This window comes from Ovis aries, chromosome 1 (genome assembly GCF_016772045.2).
Source record: "Ovis aries strain OAR_USU_Benz2616 breed Rambouillet chromosome 1, ARS-UI_Ramb_v3.0, whole genome shotgun sequence".
In the NCBI taxonomy this organism is placed as follows: domain Eukaryota; kingdom Metazoa; phylum Chordata; class Mammalia; order Artiodactyla; family Bovidae; genus Ovis; species Ovis aries.
In genome coordinates, this window is record NC_056054.1 from 266,581,793 (window position 1) to 266,600,789 (window position 18,997).

Below are 18,997 nucleotides of genomic sequence, written 5' to 3' on the forward strand. Positions count from 1 at the left end.
ACTTCACCAGCGTCTACACCTCTGTCCTCTCCCTGATGCTTCCTCACAACAGGCCTCTGTGACGGCCACATGTCCACCACTGCTCACAAGCTCCCTCAGCCTCTGCACTGCTGTCCCCTCAGTCCCACAGCTCAATGGCAGCCACTTGGGCTTGAGGGTTAGGTGCCACCTGAGCCCCTGCTGGGTGCCCACCATGCAGTGGGGTCAGCTGAGCCAAGGCTGTGGGAAAGGAGGGGGAGGCCCTGTGTTTCTAAGCTGACCTCACCCTCACAGCCCCCACCACCTGGAGAGACCCCACATGCCTCACCTCCCAGCCCCTCAACATGGGAGGAAATGGCAAAGGCAGCCAAGGGGTGGCCCCCAGAGACACAGAGAATCAGGACCAGTGGGCTGGGGGTAGTTAGGGGCAGAGGCCGGTGCACCAGCAGATGAAAGCACCCACATCTCCAGGAGGGCTGACAAAAGGAACGGTTGTGAGCATCTATTAATACCCCTGCCTCAGAGAAGCAAACAGGAGCAGATGAAGGGGTTCTGAGGGAGCCACGGCGACTCGGGGAGCACAGGACCCTCGGATGTGCCATTGCAGAGTGGCTTTAAAAATCCACTTGCAGTTCTTCTGAATGCCCCTTGAAAGGAACCCACTCCCACCCCATTCGGCCTGCAGGACCCCTCCCCACCCGCTGCGCTGCCCCGTGCAGGCAGGCCCCAGGTGAGCCTCTGAGGCCGCTGGGCACTGGCCCCTTTCCTGTCCCCACACTCCACACTGCATCCCAGCTCACCCTCTTTCCTGAGTTCACCCCTTGGGGACCTTCCCGGAATGTTCTTTGCATTTGCACACAAACACGCATATGTGCGTCCACACACAGACAAGCACACCCACCACAGCCTGCTCGCACACTGCCCTTGCTGGTTTGACTTGTAGGAGCTTTTCTGTTGGTCGATAGTAACTTCAAATAGGTTCCTGACATTTGCTCTGGTTATCATGTCTTTTACCAAAACAGGTTTTTAATTTCCCTATAAAGTATACTGGGCTCTCTGCCTTGCTCCAGGAGGACAGACCCTCTACATCATTTTCTCTCAATATTCTGCATGGTTACCTAACAAGTGCACACATGCTTTTTGGTTTTCCCATGTGCATAGCCCGTCTGGAAGGAATTTCAGGGTGTGGTGATGTTTTGAAATTACTTTTAATGGGAATGTCCTGGAAGCCAGAGGCTGCTATAGTAGGAGCAGCTGAGGTGGGGAGACCCCGCCCCTGGGAAGGAGCTGGAGGTTGATGGATATTTAGGACTGGACAGACTAGATAAACAGGCTACACATGTGAACAGACCACAGAAAAGAAAATCCATCGTTAATATGACAAGACAGTCACCCTCAGATGTAACAGAAGTTAGAGGTGCGTTGGAAAGTGTATCTGTCAGCTCCTGCTACATAACAACCAGCCACAATGTCTCATGGTGGGGCAGTTGGCATTTACTTCATTCCTGAATCACCCACAGTCACCTGCGGTATCTCTCCCTAAGACTCCAGGGGCTACCTCAGCTAATGCCCTGGGGCTGTGGGTCAGTGGGGATGCTTAGGCCATGACTGTGGCTGCTCGGGGAACCCTGTTCTCAGGTGGAGGTAAATGGTTCCCAGACAGGCAACAGGTGAGAGTCTCTTCTGACCTGCTTGTTACCATGCTCACCTCCTCTGCCCCTATCCCAGCATCAGAGAGCTGAGGACACACTCTGCTGTCAGCAGTGAGAACCGGGGCTCCTCCAAACTGCCACAGGGCTGTGAGGGAACTGGGGTGCTGCGGCTCAGCAGGGCACCACCCTAGGACGGCCTTGTGCAGGACACACACGGGGCTGAGAGGAGCAGCAGATGCTGAGGGCACACATGACCCCGTTGACCCGAACATCAGCTCACAGGGAAAACTGAACCTCTGTGTGGGAATCACGGGCAGGGTTGTGGTCACCATGGAGCCAGGCCCGGGGGGTGGGGGTCAGGAGGATTCTGTGATGGGGAGATGGCCGCTCAGGACACGCACCTTCCTGAATGTGTCTCATATTTCACAATGAAATGGTAAAGGAAATACAGGGAAAGGACAAGTGAATAAAATATACATTACGTAGAGTCTCTCTAACCCACTCCAGTCTTCTTGCCTGGAGAATCCCATGGACGGAGGGGCCTGGTGGGCTACATTCCATGGGGTTGCAAAGAGTTGAACATGACTGAGCAATTGAGCTCAGGAGTCTCTCTAAACGCTGATGTGAAAGACCTCGGGGCTAACACGTTAACTAGAAACAAAAATCAGCATTGATCTGCTCTGTATAAGTAGTGTCAAGGAATGAAGAACATAAATTCACATGTGTTTGTGTTTGCATAAATAAACACTAAATGGGCACAAAGAGGGAATTCAGCGATTTCCTGACGAGGATGGGAAGGCGCTGGTGGGGACGAGGGGGCGGGGCCTCTCTGCAGAATCTCTAAGCAGCCCTGGGTTTAGAACCAGGTGACCTGACACACTGCCTATTTTGAAAGACCTCAGCCTGCAGACCCCTGGCAGTGCTCAGTCCTACAGCAGCTCTGACCCTCACCATCTGCAGCTCCAAGCCTCATGGATGCTGCCCTCCTGAGGTACCACCGCAGGGCCCATAGGTCACACCTCTTGCCCTCCTCCACCTCCAACTCCCAACACCCCGAGGACCCTGTGGCCCAACCTCCAGTGGGCCATCATCGTCAGCGTCAGCTCAGCTCCTAGACCAGAGCTGGCCCAGGTGGGTCTGAGAGGGTGACAGGCAGGAAGGCCAGAGGTCCCCAAGAGGCAGGAGGAAATAAGTGGCAAACATCCTGCCTGGAACTAACCAGTGTGTTTTTTTCTTATGGGAAATGTTTATCTTAAGCTATGTTAAGGAAGCTATGTATTTGCTTTAGAATTTGCCTTTCTTCAAAATGGTTCCACCTGAGACTAACGTTTTTTCTTTTTTCAAATCTTGGGCTGATAATGGTTCAACAAACCAGTATTCCCTGTCAATTGTTTTATGGTTGGGGGTTGACACACCTCATGTCATCCTATCTATTGTGGGAGTTGAGCCTGGTGAAACTCCCTCAGCCTTGAGTTGTCTCTCTTATCTGATTAATCGTTTTCTAACAGATATAAAACACCTTGCTAGAAACTAGCAAGGGGGCTCTCTTTTCCTGTCCCCTTCTGATGTCTAGGGGCTTCCCTAGTAGCTCAGTCAGTAAAGAATCTGTTTGCAATGCAGGAGACCCAGGTTCAACCCCTGGATCAGGAAGATGCCCTGGAGAAGGAAACGGCAACCCACTCCAGTACTATTGCCTGGAGAATTCCATGAACAGAGGAGCCTGGCAGGCTACAGTCCATGGGATCGCAAAAAGTCAGACACAACTGTGCAACTAACTTTCACTTTCACTTTTCACTTTCTGATGTCTATATCAGAAGTTGTCCCTGTCTCTATTATGCTTTAAAAGAAACTCTGCTACACAAAAAGCCCCAAGTCGTCAAGCCTCATCTCTGACCCTGGATGGAAATCCTCTCCTCTGGAGGTCACAAATCCCGGCATAACACACAGCTCACAGAAACAACCTTTCAGGTCTTGTCCTGTTGCCTCCAGCCCCGGGAATGGGGGGGCAGGGGGGCTTGGGCTTTCTACCACTTCCCATCCCTCCCTCATCACCCAGGCCCTGCAGAGACCCTCCTGGGACCCCCACCACTGGGCCTGGGCCACTGAGCTTCCACCAAGAGAAGTCAGTGCCCAGTGCCTTGGACTCTCCCTTCTGGGACCCCAGGTCTGACACTGCACCCTCTTCTCCCAGAACCGGGGACCTGGCCCACACATCACTTTCATGTCCCCGGCCACTTGCTGCTCTCATCTTCTCCTGTTCTGGGAGGAGCTGGTCCGGCCACCCTCACCTTGGTGGATCCCCCGCCATTCCCCTGTCCATGAGGCAGCATAGCCCTCATCCCTCCATGAGATCTGAGGGTCCTACTAAGGGGGCTCTGGCCCCCAGGACCCCGGGTACTCTGTGACCCTGTGTCACCTTGTGCTCCACCCCCATTCCCTCCCACTTGTCCCTCCCCTCGTCCCCACCAGCACCTTCCCATCCGTGTTTGGCACCTCTGTGTTTGGTGCCTCATGAGGTCCCATTTCTGCCACTCAGCTCAGGCCTCCCCCAAGCCCCTCACTGGGATCCCACGTGCACTCCACATGGACCCCACAGGCACCAGTGTGTCATCACTTTACTGGCACTGCCAACCCCAGCCATGCCCACTCCTCACAGCCCCCTATCCTTGCCCCTCATATCCCCCCCATCTGGGGCCCCAGGACGTGTCTGGAGCAGCTGCAAGGGGGAGTGGAGTCTGTCGATTCCCTGCTCAGCCGTCACTCCTGCCGGGCCTCCAGCCGGTCCAGCACCAGTGCTGCCTGTGTCTGGGCATCTTGCAGGAGGCTGGAGATGCGCTGGCGGACCTAAGAGACACAGGAGCACTTTATCACCACTCACCTGCCACCCACCCCAGGGGCCCAGCCTCCCTGCTGGTTTCCTGGGCTGTCCACTCTGGGTGGCCCCGAGCCTCTGACCTAGGGAACTCCAGATCCTCACAGGTCTCTCAGTGGGGGTGGGAGGGTCCCTCTGTCTTTCCTGACGTTTGGGGCCAGCAAGGCCCAGTCCCCACCCTCCCGGTCTCCCTACTTTATACACCACTGCTGAAGGCGGGGCTGTGTCCTCCAGGCCCAAAGGGGCAGCGCTCAAGTGGCTAGTATGTTATCTCATGCCCTAGGGGGGACAGGGCCTTCCCTGATGACAAGCTCAGCTTGGCTAGAGAGGCAAGTCAGGACTGGCTAGCCCTAGTGCTCCCATTCCCAGTCAGGAAATCACTTTTTAACAATCATCACAAAATCACAAATACAGGGTGGTGGCCAGGGCTGGGAATGGGGGTTACTGTGGGGCCTCCTCTGGAGTGGCAAGAATGTTCCAGCACTCGATAGAAGTAGTAGTCTCACAACCGTAGATGTGCCAGCTACCTCTGACTTGTATAATTTAACATAGCGAGTTGCACGTTCTGTGAATTCTCCTCCAAAAAGAGCGACAATGAAATTGTCACAAAAGCTGAAGTGGGACAATTGCACGGGCCAGCAACTGCTCTCTGAGACCACGTGTTGCCGGTGCCGCAGCCCAGCCCATCCAGGGGACCCGGCCCTGGCCAGAGCCCCCAGGAGGGAGTAAGGGGGCGCCAGCAGGCACCCAGGCCACTTGCCCTGACAGAGACCCTGAAAGAAGGCCCCAGCTGTCCCCTGAGGCCTGCGTTCTGCAAGACAGGCCTTGTCCACCCATAGCAGCTGGAGGACTCTCTCGTCAGACAGACACATCCCTCCCTCAAGGACATACTAGCCAGGTGCCCCCGGGCCCCACATGCGGGAACCAAGGCAACCTCCAGGCCTCTCAGTAGGCCCGGCCTGTGCCCCCACTCACCTGGTCCTTAAACGCGTCATCAGTGACATCCTTCAGGTTGATGAGCACATTGAAATATGCACCAGACACACCTGTCTCCAGGGCCTTGGCTGCCACCTGCAATGGCCACGAGGTAGAACCAGCCAGCCGTGATCGGGCAGGCTGCGGGGCCTCCCCCTGCCCACTTCAGCCCAGGACATAAACTGGGGGTCTCACGCCTCAACCCTGAAGACGGCAATCTGACCGGTCACTAGAGCCCTCGGGAGCCCAGAGTCACTGGACAGAAGCTTGGCCCTCTCCAAGGTGGGTCCCAGGGCCTTTGTGCCACCCAGTACTCAGAGGCCCACCCTCAGCTGACCACCCGGCAGTCCACACCCTGCTGACCTCGGCACTCCAACTCTGCGACCCAGTGATGCCTCAGGCACAGCCCAGGCTGGAGACGTGCTTAGCCCAGGCTGAGTGCATGCTCAATCACTCAGTGTCCAACTCTTTGTGACCCCATGGACTGTAGCCTGCCAGGCTCTTCTGTCCGTGGGATGATCCCAGGCAAGAATACTGGAGTGGGTTGCCGTTTCCTTCTCCAGGGGCTCTTCCCGACCCAGGGATGGAACCTGCAGCTCCTGCATTGGCAGGCGGATTCTTTACCACTGAGCCACCTGGGAAGCCCAGAGCTGGCCACACGGGGCCTTTAACAATGAGCACAGCATGTTGGCAGTTTACAGGCCCTGAGGGGCCACAGAGATGGGCAGCACATGCTGGGCCAGGAAGACCCAGAATGCAGGAACCATGGCCTCTGTGCTCAGACAGCTTCTAGAACCTTCCCAACAACTCACAGGCAGCCACCTCCCAGGAAAGGAGTATACAGTCCTTAGGGCCTGAAGACCAGACACTGAAAACAGGTGTCTCTCTGTAAAGACCATGTGGCTGGGGGCCTTGGATCGGGCTGTAGACAAACAGCACTGGGTGTGATGGCCCTTGTCCCCAGGCCTCCATGCAGAGGCTACAGACAGGGTGCGAATGCATGTCTGAGAGCGCCTGGGGTTTCTGGGAGAGGGGCCAATCGGGAGGAGGGCGGCTGGGGCCAGAGGGCACAGTCAGAGGTGGACTCTGGAGCACACTCGAGTGTCTGCCTCTGCGCTGTGACCTTGAACAAGATCTTAGTAGAGCCGGCTCTGAAGGCTGAGACGGACCAAGACCCCCTGCCAGCACTCAAGTCTGCTGGCTCAGTGATCAGCTGTGACACCCACTGACCCTTCACTCTGCACCAGCAGCAGGGCCTGCCACGTACCTGCAGGTCTGACCTGCAGGCCAGGTTCACGCACAGGGCCAGCTCTCGCAACACCGGCCACAGCGAGGCCACCGTCTCTGCCAGCGCCAAGGGCACAGCCACCGCCTGCCTCAGCCCCTCCTGCAGAGCGGCCTCACGTCTGGAAGCAAGGCCATTGGCAGTCAGAGCCTGGGGTGCCCAGACACCCCCAGCTACCCGATGACTCCTTGAGGAGCCCACGGAACCAGGCTGGGGACCACAGGGAAATCGTTGTTCAGCCACAGCACACCCGGCGGGGACTGACCAGTACCAGGGATGTGCGCTGCACTCACCTGTCCTTGTCCTCAGGTGTGTTCTTGGGCAGCTTTGTTGCTTTCTGCCAGAGCAAGCATAGAAACACAGCGGGGTGAGGGACTGTGACAAGGGGACTGGGAGCCTGGGGAGGGCGGGGGCCTAACACAGCGCCCACCACCTCCAAGTTTGCTTCCGTGAATCACAGATCAAGAGCCACCTCTGAGGGACTGGGGAGGGGGCCAGAGGGGAATGAGGGCTCCAGCACCAGTCTTCCCCACCCAATCCAGGGGAGGCAACTGTGCAACCCCAGAGACCAGCATAAAGGTTCAGGCCGTGTCCCCCCACCCCCGAGGGCGACACACAGCCCAGGCCTCCTTCCAGGAAGTATGAAACTGCTCCTCCCACTGCCCTGCCCATGTGGGACGCACCAAGAGGTGCACGTGACCTCCAGGTCGGATGGCCGTGTTGTCAGGGGACCTCGGGAGGACCACTCCAGGCACCACCCACGCAAGCTCTGCAGGGGCCACCAGGCGGCATCCTTCATACAGGAAACGCACTCACCCCAGGGCGAAAGTCTCCCCCGAGTCACTCACACAGCCATCCACTGAGGCCCAGCAACGGAGGCCAGCTGTCCACCCAGGGCCCAGGTGCAGACTAGACTTGGCCCAAACCCCCCAGCAGGGCTGGCCCAAGGCCTCTGCCCCAGGCGTGCCCAGAACACTGTCCACCCTCACATTAGGTCTTGCCCCAAGGTGGCTTTGGGCACTGTTGTCCCCCGGGAGCTCACACCTTCCCCAGCAGGCCTTCCTCCCCCGTGGGGTCCAACCACCCCCCTTCCCTCCTCTCCTGTGTCCCCTGCTGGCTCTGTTCTCCCACACCCCTGGGACTTCTTGACCTTGAACTCACACCTTGACTTTCCTGCGAGTCCCCTGACCTCCACCCAGGTCTGACAGACACCCCTCCCTCCGGGCCCTCCTGAACAAGGGAGGTCTGGATCTAGCCTCCCAGCTCCCATGGCCCTTTACTTCTGTTGCTGAGCTGTCTTCTCTGATCGCTAACACTGTGACTGACTGTGTTACATGTAAAGATTTCTGTTCCCACTCTTTCGGGACCAGAGCTCTTCTCTTCCTCCAGGATCTGCAGGTCTGGGTGTCGGCCCATCAGCAGGGTGCAGGGAGCTGGGCAGAGGGACACTGAGCCTGGCTGACCCTCAGGGCAGGTGTTCTCCTCTCCCCCGACCCCCAGCCCTGCAGAGACTCTGACCTGGGGTCACACCTGCACCAAACCTGCTGGGCTCAACCCAAGAGCAGCCAGACCACTGTCCCCTCCCTCCAGGCCCCCTGGTCTCCAGACGTCTGTGCTAGTGGCAGTCTCCCCCTCACCTCCATGACCCTGGCCCACCTTTCTCTCCTCTGGAGACCCCCATCACTGTCTACTGACCCCACTCTCCCTCAGGTCCTGCTCCGTAGGGCCAGTGGTGATGGCCCGCCTGCACACGCACCAGGTAGGCCTCGAAGGCCTGGGCATCGGCGTCCACCATCGCAGTCAGCTCAGCCACGGCGGCATGGAAGGGCGGGATCAGGCGGCGCATGGTCACGTCCAGATGCTCAAACTGGCGCCGCCCATAGGTCATCAGGCCGGCCATGGAGGCCAGGGCGGCGCCCTGGGGAGAGCGTGCTGATCATGGGACCAGCCTCGGGCCGGGCGCCCCCATCCCCACCGCCCACCTCCTTGCCCCAGGCCCCACTCACCATGGCTGCACTGGCTGCTGCCACGGAGCCACCCCCCGGGGCTGCTGAGCGGGCGCCCACGGCCCGGATGAAAGCACGCAGGGGCTGGTCCACCAGGCTTTGCTCAGGCCCGTCCTGGGGGACCAGGTACCTGCAGGGCAGGGGCGGTCAGGGAAGCCAGGGTTGGGGTGGGCTGGGGTCTATGTCGGAGGGTCCTGGGTCATTACTTCTAGGCTAGGAAGGTGGGACTTGGGGGGTCCCTGGCTCAGACCAGCACAGGGGAGGGGATATGGACCCTGTTTGCAGAGCAGCCACCCCGAAAGCAGCTGTGACCAGCCAGGAGCTGTGTGAGGAGCGAGTGGGACCTGTTGGGGCCTCACTGGGCCCCCCAACAAGCCCCCAGCCCTACACTTAGTGACAGAGCAGAGCTCTGGACGACCGAGGGGGTCTCTGCACAGGAGTGGGGGTCGGGGGCTGCTCACTCGATGATCCGCTCCTTGGGGTTGAAGGGGGACAGGGAGTCCAGGCCCAGCCGGTTCACCACCTGGAAGAGGGCCTGGTGAGTGGGGTTCCCTTGAGCCCAGGTCCCACCCCTGCCACCTGTGGGGGTGCTCCCTGGCCCTGGTGTGGAGCTTGCAGGGACACAGCTGCCACACACACACACCCACACCCACCAGCAGCCCTGCAGACAGAAGCTTTTCAAGGCAGGTGACCTGCCGGGCCCTGGACTCCACCCACTGCACTGCCCAGGGGAGACCCAGGCCCAGTGTGACCCGTCCTCCCCACGCGCGAGCATGTGGGCCAAGACAACTGCCTCTTGGACAGGGTTCCAGCTCCTGGGAGTCAGTGGCTCTGGCTCTCAAAGGCCCAGAGCTGCGTGAGCACCCCAGCTATGACCCTCGATATGTGATGAAAAGTGAAGTTTATCCAACTTCAAAAAAAAGTTGGAAATAAGCTTTTGGTGAAATAAATTCCCCATATCAGAGAGGAATTCTTTTCACCTAAAGATGCTTTTAGGACACATCATGGCGCTGATGCTGGCAACACAGTCCCAGCCCCTCTGAGCCACATGGGGACAGAAAGCGACAAGTACGGGACAAGTTGAGAGCCAGGGATGGCCTGAGGTCTCCCGGAGGATGCAGGAATGAGGCGGGAACATACCAGAGGGCGCCTGAGAGCAGCCCACCCGCTGCAGAAAACCTCAGAGAGAGGAACAGGACTGTCAGAATGGATTTTAGCGCCCAAAAGCCTGGCAGGAAGTAAAGGAAACCATCCACTGCCAGAAAGCTCTCCCTACCCTGGAGCTGGGTCCACCCAGAGACGCCTGAGCCATCTCTCAGAAGCAGGGCTCAGACGGGAGGCCCCTGGAAGACAGCACCTCCAAGGATGTATTTGGGGAGAGCCACCCTTCACAGGAAATAATCAAGATCCTTTCCAGTCTGAGGCTTAGTTTGGTGAAGCCGCCAGATGGTGAAGCCCCAGAAAATATCTTTCCTGGGAATTGTAACCTAAGAGGGAGAGAGGCCACGGTTCACACAGAATTCTCTTCTGTGTGGCCCCAAAGCCCGAACAAGAGGCTCATCTACAGGGCCCAAGCAGCAACACAAGTTTAAACCAGTGACCAAGAATTCAGGAAGATCCCCTGGAGCAGGAAATGGCAACCCACTCCAATCTTCTTGCCTGGAGAATCCCATGAACAGAGAAGACTGGCGGGCTACAGTCCAGGGGGTCGCACAGAGTCGGACATGACTGAGCAGCTAGGGATGACCAAGAATCACCACAGAAGAAAGCCAGGCACGCAGTCAGAACTCCCAAAGCACCTGCAGAAGCATCAGTACGTGTGTCAGCAGGCACGATGCTTTGGAAAGCCAGACCTTCAAAGGCTGCAGATCTCAGAACTTTCAGATAAAGAATATAAAATACTATGGTTTCAAGAAGCAATAGAAAGCATCAAATATGTTAATAAATGATAAATAGATGTGGGAGAGGTGAAAGTGGAAAAAGGATGGAGGAGGGAGATTCTTGAGGCTGGATTTCAAGAGGCACAAAGTATTTACATGTCTTGAACTGTTGCCCCCGGGAGTGCTTATTAACAGCAACAGGAAAAACAGGAACACCACAGTGATAACCCTGGGTTGGGGAGACCAGTCCAACAAGGGGACCCAGGTAACGAACGCCCTGAGGGCGACACCCCATCACTTCTGTGCTGCTCTTGCCGGAAACACACAAGCACACCCAGCCCTGAGAAAGGTCAGACCAGCACCCAGCAAGCAGTGCTCACAGCCCATCATGGTCAAGGAAGGACAGGGAGAACTGGGGCCCTGGTCCAGATTAAGGGCCGTAAAAGACAGGGCACGTGGACCCGCTCCTGGTCTGGGCCGGAGCCAGGAGAGGGAGACACTGACATGATTTGATTACAGTCTGCAGATTAGAGCAGATTGTACTGTGCTGAATTTCCTGATTTTGATCATTGCACTGTGGTTGTATAATAGAATGTCCTTGATCTAGACAAATACACTCTGAATAAATGAGGCATAAAGGACAGTGTCTTCAACCTACTCTGAAATGGTCCAGAAACAAATGTAATTGTGCGTGAATGCAGAGAAACAGAGATACAGAAAATGGTGCAAAATACAACAATAGGTGAATCGGGAGGGAATAAAGCAGCTCCTGATACTATGTGCGCACCTCTTCTGTGAGCAAGAATTACATCAAAATAAAAAGTGACATAGAACTTTGTAGTGGCCAGAAAGAGAACAAACCAAGCTATAAAGTACATAAGTGATTAAGAAGTGAGGCCTGAGAAAACCACAGCAAATACAGAGAGGGGAAAACGGAGAGAAAGTGTAGAAAAAAACAGGATATATGGAAGAAGAAAATGCTACCATGGAGTGACTATGTCTGCAAAGTGAAAGAACCAAACACTGAATCAAAAGTATTAAAGAAAATATTCCTGAAACTGAACAAGAATGAATCAGTAAATAACACAGAACCCTGTTCTAAAGAAAAACTGATGCAGAATAATCAACACCAAGACATATATGGCAGAGTTACTGCATTTCAAGGATAAAGACAGTTCTTCAAGCTTTGGGGAGAAAGAACAGGTCAGCAGGGGTGTGGAAGTTACCAGACGGCCTTAGACTCCCCCACCATACACACAGCAACATTTATTCCAAAGGTGGCAAGGATGTGCCTGCGACATTCTCAGGAGAAAAACAAGTGACTGGAGGTTTTGGTTCTCCTTTATTGTTGTTGTTTAGTTACTAAGTTGTGTCTCTGCAACCCCATGAACCTCCAGGACCCACCAGGCTCCTCTGTCTACGGGATTTTCCAGGCAAGAATATTGGAGTGGGTTGCCATTCCCTTTTGCAGGGGATCTTTCTGACCCAGAGATCAAACCCGCGTCTGTGAGTCTCCTGCATTGTCACACGGGTTATTTACCACTGAGCCACCAGGGAAGCTCTTTGGTTGTCCTACTGTTTCGAAAGAATGGAGTCACACAAAGACATTCCCAAACACACTAGAACCTACAGAATAAAGCCCCCTTGAGCCTTTCTTCGAAAACCTGCTTGATTGTGAAATCTAGGCAACAGAGAAAGGACAGAGATGCACAGTGACCTCACTTAAGTACAGAACCAAGCTTAAATATCTATGTATATTTAATTCATGTGGATATGGTTACAGAAGGTAAATGGTATACTTCAGACAATGTAAAAATATCAACAAAGCAATTTAAATCTGGACCAGCAATGACAGCTCAAACAGCGCACTGATTTTCTTGTCTTTCTTCACCATGAGTCAAGAGACAGTCTAACACCGATTAAGAGCTAAAGGAGTAAGTATACTATGCAAACTTATAAAGGTAACCACCGAGAACAAATGAATTCAGCGAGGTAGCAGGATGCAAAGTCAACCCACAAAGATCAGTGCATTTCTGAACACTGAAGAACAAATTACAAAAACAATTCCATTTTCAGTAGCATAAAAAAAATTAAATACTTAAGGATTAATTAACTTCACCAAGAAGATGAAAGACTGCAATGAGAACTACAAAACATGCTGAAAGGAGCGAAAGACACTGAAGAGGACACAGCCCAAGTCCAGGGCGAGAAGATGGTGCCGTGACATGGAGCACCACCCGGTGACCGGCAGGGGCAGTATGAGTGGTACCTTTCTGACAGTACCTTTCAGAGAAACGGGAAACCCCATCCTGGACGGTGGTGATGGGCACACAACTTTATAAACATCCTTAACACCACTGACCAGCACGCTTAAATATGGCTAAGATAGGAAATTTTATGTCATGTATGTTTTACCATAATTTTAAAAGCTGAAAAAATATTTAAAAGAACCAACTCCCTTAAAAAAAAAATGACACAGCTCTAAAAAACCGGGAACTAGAGAAGGGAGATGGAGAAGGCAATGGCAACCCTCTCCAGTACTCTCGCCTGGAAAATCCCATGGACGGAGGAGCCTGGTAGGCTGCAGTCCATGGGGTCACTAAGAGTCGGACACGACTAAGTGACTTCACTTTCACTTTTCCTTTCATGCATTGGAGAAGGAAATGGCAACCCACTCCAGTGTTCTTGCCTGGAGAATCATAGGGACGGGGGAGCCTGTTGGACTGCCTCTATGGGGTTGCACAGAGTCGGACATGACTAAGGAGACTTAGCAGCAGCGGCAGCAGAGAAGGGAGAAAAGATGAGGATAAACATCGAGAGTTACTTTCTCATGTGCACAGCAAGCAGCCTGCAGATCGCAGACCTCAAGCTTCACAGAAAGTGAGTTTTGGACAAATTTTGTAGCAATGCTGCTTCAAACAATTCTATGGGCCCCCTTTTTCCAACAGCATTTGCTCACTGTGTGCCTCTGTGTCAGATTTTGGTAATTCTCACAATATTTCAAACCCTCCACCAGCATTAAAATCACAACTCTCTGAAAGCTCGGATGAAAGTTAGCTTTTTTTTTTTTTTAGTAATAAAGTACTTTTAAGTATGTGCACAGTTTTTTTAGACACAATGATATTGCACACTTAACAGACTATAGTCTAGTATGAACATAACTTTTATGTACACCAGGAAACCAGAAAATCATGTGAGTGGCTTTATTGGGATATTCGACTTATTTGCAATGGCCTGGAACTGAATATCTTTGTGGTGCTTACACTGATAAAAATTGACAAATCACATTGATACATTTAGATAGATTTTAACTTAATAAATCAAAAATGGAGATGAATATATTAAGTTATGGGCTTTCCCGATGACTCAGCAGTAAAGACTCTACTGCAGTGCAAAAGACCCAGGAGATGCGGTTCAATCCCTGGGTTGGGAAGATCCCCTGGAGAAGGGCATGGCAACCCACTCCAGCATTCTTGCCTGGAGAATGCCCAAGGACAGAGGAGCCTGGCTGGCTACCGTCCATGGGGTCGCAGAGTTGCACACACAGAGTTGCATACACACATTATATTGCCTCCATATAACCGGAAGAAAACCACATCCTCTCTGCCTAAAAACAGGACAAAAGCAAGCCCAAGCATATCTGCTGTATTTAGTAAATACAAAAGGATAAACCCAACAACCAAAAGACAAAAACTCTCAGAGAAATCCAGTCATGTGCTCATTTTAAGAAATATCTTCAAAACAGAACCACCCTGAGGCCAGAGCAAGAGGATGGCAAAAGCTGGCTACAGCCAGAGCTGGCTAGAGGGACCCAGGACTGCAGGAACCATGTGGTGAATAGCCCACGGAGGCTAGACTCACACCCCCAAATCTGGACGGGTCAGGACCAGAGGAGGGGCAAGTCCCTCCATCCGACCGAGCCCAGGCACCCCCTCTCACAGAAGTTTCACAAAACTGAATATATTTTAGGTCATAGAGAAACCCCCAACAGTGCCCACCAAGTGAAAAATGTGATCTCAACTTGCAGGCACAGACAATAAAACAAAGGAGAAGTAGGAGGCCACATGGACAGGAACCCAGGCCTGGGAGCAGGTGCCTGCTCTCTCTCAGGATCCCCAGCCCCCCAGCCCCAGCCCCACCCTCACAGGCCCTGCCCACCAGCCTGAGCCGATGCTCCTCCTCCAGGAGGAACAGGTTCTCCTGCTCGCAGTAGAAGGCAGCCGCGTCCAGCAGGGCCTTCAGAGGCACCAGGCCCACCAGCTGCGAGCCCACCACCGGGAGGCTCAGCTCCTGCGGAGGGCGGAGGGCAGAGGGCGGAGGTCGGAGATCGAGGCATCAGTGCCCAGGCAGCTGGGCTTGGGAATATGGGGAGGACCTGCCCCGCTCACCTGGGCTTCTCTGCAGGTCTCCTCGAAGACGGTGTGCAGCCCTGTGACCTCAAAGTCCAGGAGGTTCATGGACACCTGAGCCAAGTTCTTCTCATCCAGGTACCAGCCGATGCCCTGCACCTTGCTCAGGCGTCCTGGCTGTGGAGGACAAGGCTTACCCAGCCCGGCCCTGCCTCTCCTGGCACCCCACACTGACAGTCCCCCCCCCACCCGCATCCCCTCAACTGGCCCAGGGTCTCCCTTCTGCCCCAGACACGGGGACAAGGGGGGCCGTGGCCTGAAGACTGTGCTGTGCAGCTGGTCTCCTCCTTGCCTTGCTCCCCCGGCCTCTCATCTGAGCATGGGAGGGGCCTGCCCACCACCGGAAGTAGAGCCCCCAACGGCGGCTCACCCCACACAGGGTCCAGGCTCAGACCAGGCCCTGCTGCCTGGCCAGCATTCCACCCACGTCCTTGTCTTGGGCCTGGCTCCTTCCTCCCATCCCACCCCTGCCCCAGAGGCCAGCTCGCAGCCCTTGCTCTTTGGGGCACTCACTCCCTCTCAGGGGGGACCTCTGACTTCTGACCTCAGCAGAGCACAGAGCAGGACTGGGGAGCTGCCATGCTTTTATGCTGTGCTTGCCGACAGCTGAGCATTCGAGAGAGAAGCCGGGCCCAGGCCTCTGGGGGTGGAGGCTGACAGAGGAGGAGCAGGGCCTCCTTCACCAGGTCTTTGTCTACCTGTGTCCAGTGCAAAGTTTCTGCAGAAGTGGTGCTCAAACTAGGTGGGAGTTCCTATGGCAGACTTGGTGGATTGGGGTACCTGGGGATACCTGGGACTCAGCAACGCCTGTTTTCCTATCAGCGTGGAAAAGCTGCAGTATGTTGGCCACAGCTGTAGACCTGCTGCTTCCATGGAAAATGTCCTTAAAGACTTGCTCCTGAACCTCAAACCCTGGAACACTGACCCTGCCAGTCCCGCATGGCATGGACACCAAGGTGGGTGGGTCCACCCACCCACCCGCCATGTGTTGGGGGTCCACACATGGTGCCCAGCCTTAACCCTCTCTGGGAGCCCCTCGAGATGCAACAGGGACGAGCCAGGCCTCATGGGACTGCAGGCGCCGCCCACCTGGTCCTTCCCACGACCCTGCTCACGGAGATTGAGGGCAATGCGGTGCGCCTGCTCCTTGGTGCTGAGCAGGTTGATGTTGAACGCCAGGAGGAACTTCCGCGCCCCTGTGGCGGTGGCCCCCCAGCTAGGAACGAAGGAGCTGGGCCCGAAGTCGGGTGCCCACTCGGCCTGCTTGAGCTGTGGGGAGACCGGCGGGTGAGGGAAGCTGGGAGGAGGGCCCAGCCCAGACCGCCCCCTGCTGAGGGGCACGGCACCTTCTCAGGGAGGGCCTCGTACTCCCCGGCCCGGATGGCCGGCAGGGACTGGCGGCTGGTCGTCCGTGCGGCCTCGCCGTAGAGGTACACTGCAAAGGGACCTGACGAGTCAGGCCCCTGGCAGCAGGCATTGTGGGACCCCGTTCCTGCAGCTCCGTCTTGCTGGCAGCCCCCATCTCTGTGCCCCGTCAGGTGAGTGTGGGTGGTCGCTGATGGGCACTCTGTATAGGCAGGACCCCTCCTCTGCCCACCCAGGGGCAGGGCAGGCCCCACTCCCACTGCCCAGGCTCTGATGCCCCAGAAAAACCCACAAGAGTTGGGAGCAGGCATGCGGGGCTGAAAGGATATTCATGTTTCTCTCCAAAGGGCATTTTTGCTGAACAAAACATGGAATGTGGAGGAGAGAAAACAAACCTCACTACCAGCTTCTGATGCCTGCACGAGGCAGGACCCATCCCCAAGTCGGCCCATTGGCTCACAGGCAGGGGCCGGACGTGCAGCTGGCCTCTCAGGTGTTCACCTGTTGCGTGTGCTGGGCTTCCCTTGATTTAATTCCCCAAAGAGACTGTTAAGGGCTTTCTGTCTGTCCACCTTGCTCAAGCCCTTCATGGAGCCGCTACTCAAGCCCACTGCCAAGCAAGGGTGACAGTCTGCCAGCTCCCTGACGGCTGGGACCCTGTCCTCACAGGTTCTCATCATAGGAGAAGGGGGACCTACTCCTGCCTGTCAAAAACCTGCATGGTAGAGTTTTCTCCCTTAAAATCTGCATTTTTTAGGATGTAAGAGCAGAGACCCTCACAGGGTGCCTGCTGTTGCCGCTGTTGAGCTGAGGTGAGGAGGGGCCACCCGCCCTGGGCTCTCACCTGGCACACCCAGCTCCTCTGCCAGCCGCTGGCCAAAGGCCTGGGCACACAGCACACACTCGTCCATGGTGACACCCCTCACCGGGATGAAGGGGCACACGTCCAGGGCGCCCATCCGGGGGTGCTCCCCTACACAGAGATGGGGCTGAGGAAGGGGACCTAGGTGTGGAACCCCGCCCTCCAGCCCCTTCTGCGCACATTCAGACTGACCACAGGGCTCCAGAGAGGCAGGCTGAGCACTGCGGCCTGTCGATGGCAAACCCCTCCCCCTCCCTAGCGACCAACTGCGCTCGCAGGGAGGGGATTCCTGCACCCCGCTGCCCTACAGGGTTACCTCAGAAGCTGAGTCCCACTGCAGGCCAGCAGCCCACGGCCAGATGGCAGCCCCACGTCCCCTCCCCCCAGGTGGCCCCCCAGATGGCAGCCCCACGTCCCCTCCCCTCAGGGAGCCCCCCAGATGGCAACCCCATGTCCCTCCCCCCAGGCAGTCCCCTAGATGGCAGTCCCACATCATCCCCCCCCAACCAGGCAGCTTCTCTGAGATAAGCCTCGGTTGCCCTTCACCAGTTGGAATCACTCATGAATTCCCTCCCCCTCTGTGAGAGGCCAGAGACCTTGCCCTTTTGACCAGTTCCCCGTGTGTCCATTGGCCTTTGACACTGCTGCCCAAAGAATGTGTTTGGTTTGTGGGCTGTTGACAGATAGGGCTCTGTCCGCCATACCCAGGGCCCATGCAGAGTGCAAGCACCTTGCTACCGGCCACTCTTGGGCCCCTGAAATGTAAATGGGGTCCAAGGAGCATCCGGCTAGCCTGTTGGCCCCTTGCCCTCTGCAAGTCCTGAGCGCGAGGCAGGCCGCCCTCCCCCGCCCTCACCTCTGTGTCGGCTCATGTCGATGAGCCGGTGGGCAGTGCGGGCGGCATTCAAGGCCCCCTCCACCACGTCCTCAGGGCGCCCCACGAAGGTGTAAACGGTGCGGTTGGTGGAGGGGCCAGCGTCCACGTCCAGCAGCGTGCAGCCTGGGGTCTGCGCCACCGCTCGAGCGATGGCGTCAATCACCTGGGTGTGAAGCCGGGCCTACGCCTCTGTCTCCCCACGAGGAGTGGGGCACTGGAGCTGCCGGGGCCCAGTCTGTCCTGCCCCCACCCGGACACAGGGCCAGGAGCTGGTGCTGGGCATCTGGGAGCAGCGACAGGCAACCCCATGGGGAGAAACTGAGGCAGGGAGCAGAACTGGGTGGGGGGCTGCCGGGGCCCCTAGACGGTGACTACAGGCCAAGGTCACAGAGGGTCGGGGCCCCGGCCCCCAGGCAGCCCAGAAACTGCTGAGGCAGCCGGAAGGCTACCCAGCGCTCCGTGACTCAGTTTCCTGCAGATGACCTGGGGGTAAGGGTGGGTGGTGGAGGGGAGGCTATGCCCTGCACAAGGACCCTCAAACAGCTGTGTGGATCAGCCTTCTGGGGCTCCATCAGCACCTGAGAGGCCAAACCTGCCCAGACCTGGACCAGGACCCCTCACTGGTTGCCCACCCACTGCTCCTTCCTCACCCTTTCCAGAAAAAACAGTCTCCAGGCCCCACCCCAAGCCAAGCCCTCCTGGTCCCAAGCCCCCTGCACTGTCCTGGCTGCCCCCAGGCCCTCACCTCCTGATTGTTCCCCTCTGAGAAGTTGGGGACACATTCCACCAGCCGGGACATGATCCAAACCCTGACCCAGACGCTCCTTTCACCAGC

At 56.2% G+C, this 18,997-nt stretch overlaps 1 protein-coding gene across 4 annotated transcripts; it reads right to left on the reverse strand.

The window, feature by feature from the left end:
* Positions 1–1,168: 1,168 nt before the first annotated feature.
* Positions 1,169–18,997, reverse strand: FTCD (formimidoyltransferase cyclodeaminase). Of its 4 annotated transcripts, none has more exons than XM_027961283.3 (14): positions 18,908–18,997; positions 18,142–18,325; positions 17,268–17,396; positions 16,405–16,493; positions 16,148–16,327; positions 15,038–15,175; positions 14,808–14,939; positions 9,231–9,292; positions 8,770–8,899; positions 8,520–8,681; positions 7,057–7,100; positions 6,746–6,884; positions 5,479–5,574; positions 1,169–4,455 (listed from the first exon to the last, which is right to left on the reverse strand). In XM_027961283.3, exons 1-14 carry the CDS (start codon positions 18,959–18,961, stop codon positions 4,282–4,284), a joined length of 1,713 nt encoding a protein of 570 aa, XP_027817084.1. In that variant the 5' UTR covers positions 18,962–18,997; the 3' UTR covers positions 1,169–4,281. The 4 variants fall into 4 exon arrangements, with proteins under 4 accessions (XP_027817084.1, XP_027817080.1, XP_042093913.1 ...); XM_027961279.3 differs by having other exon boundaries at positions 4,229–4,475; XM_042237979.2 differs by having other exon boundaries at positions 4,229–4,475; positions 17,268–17,412; positions 18,142–18,997.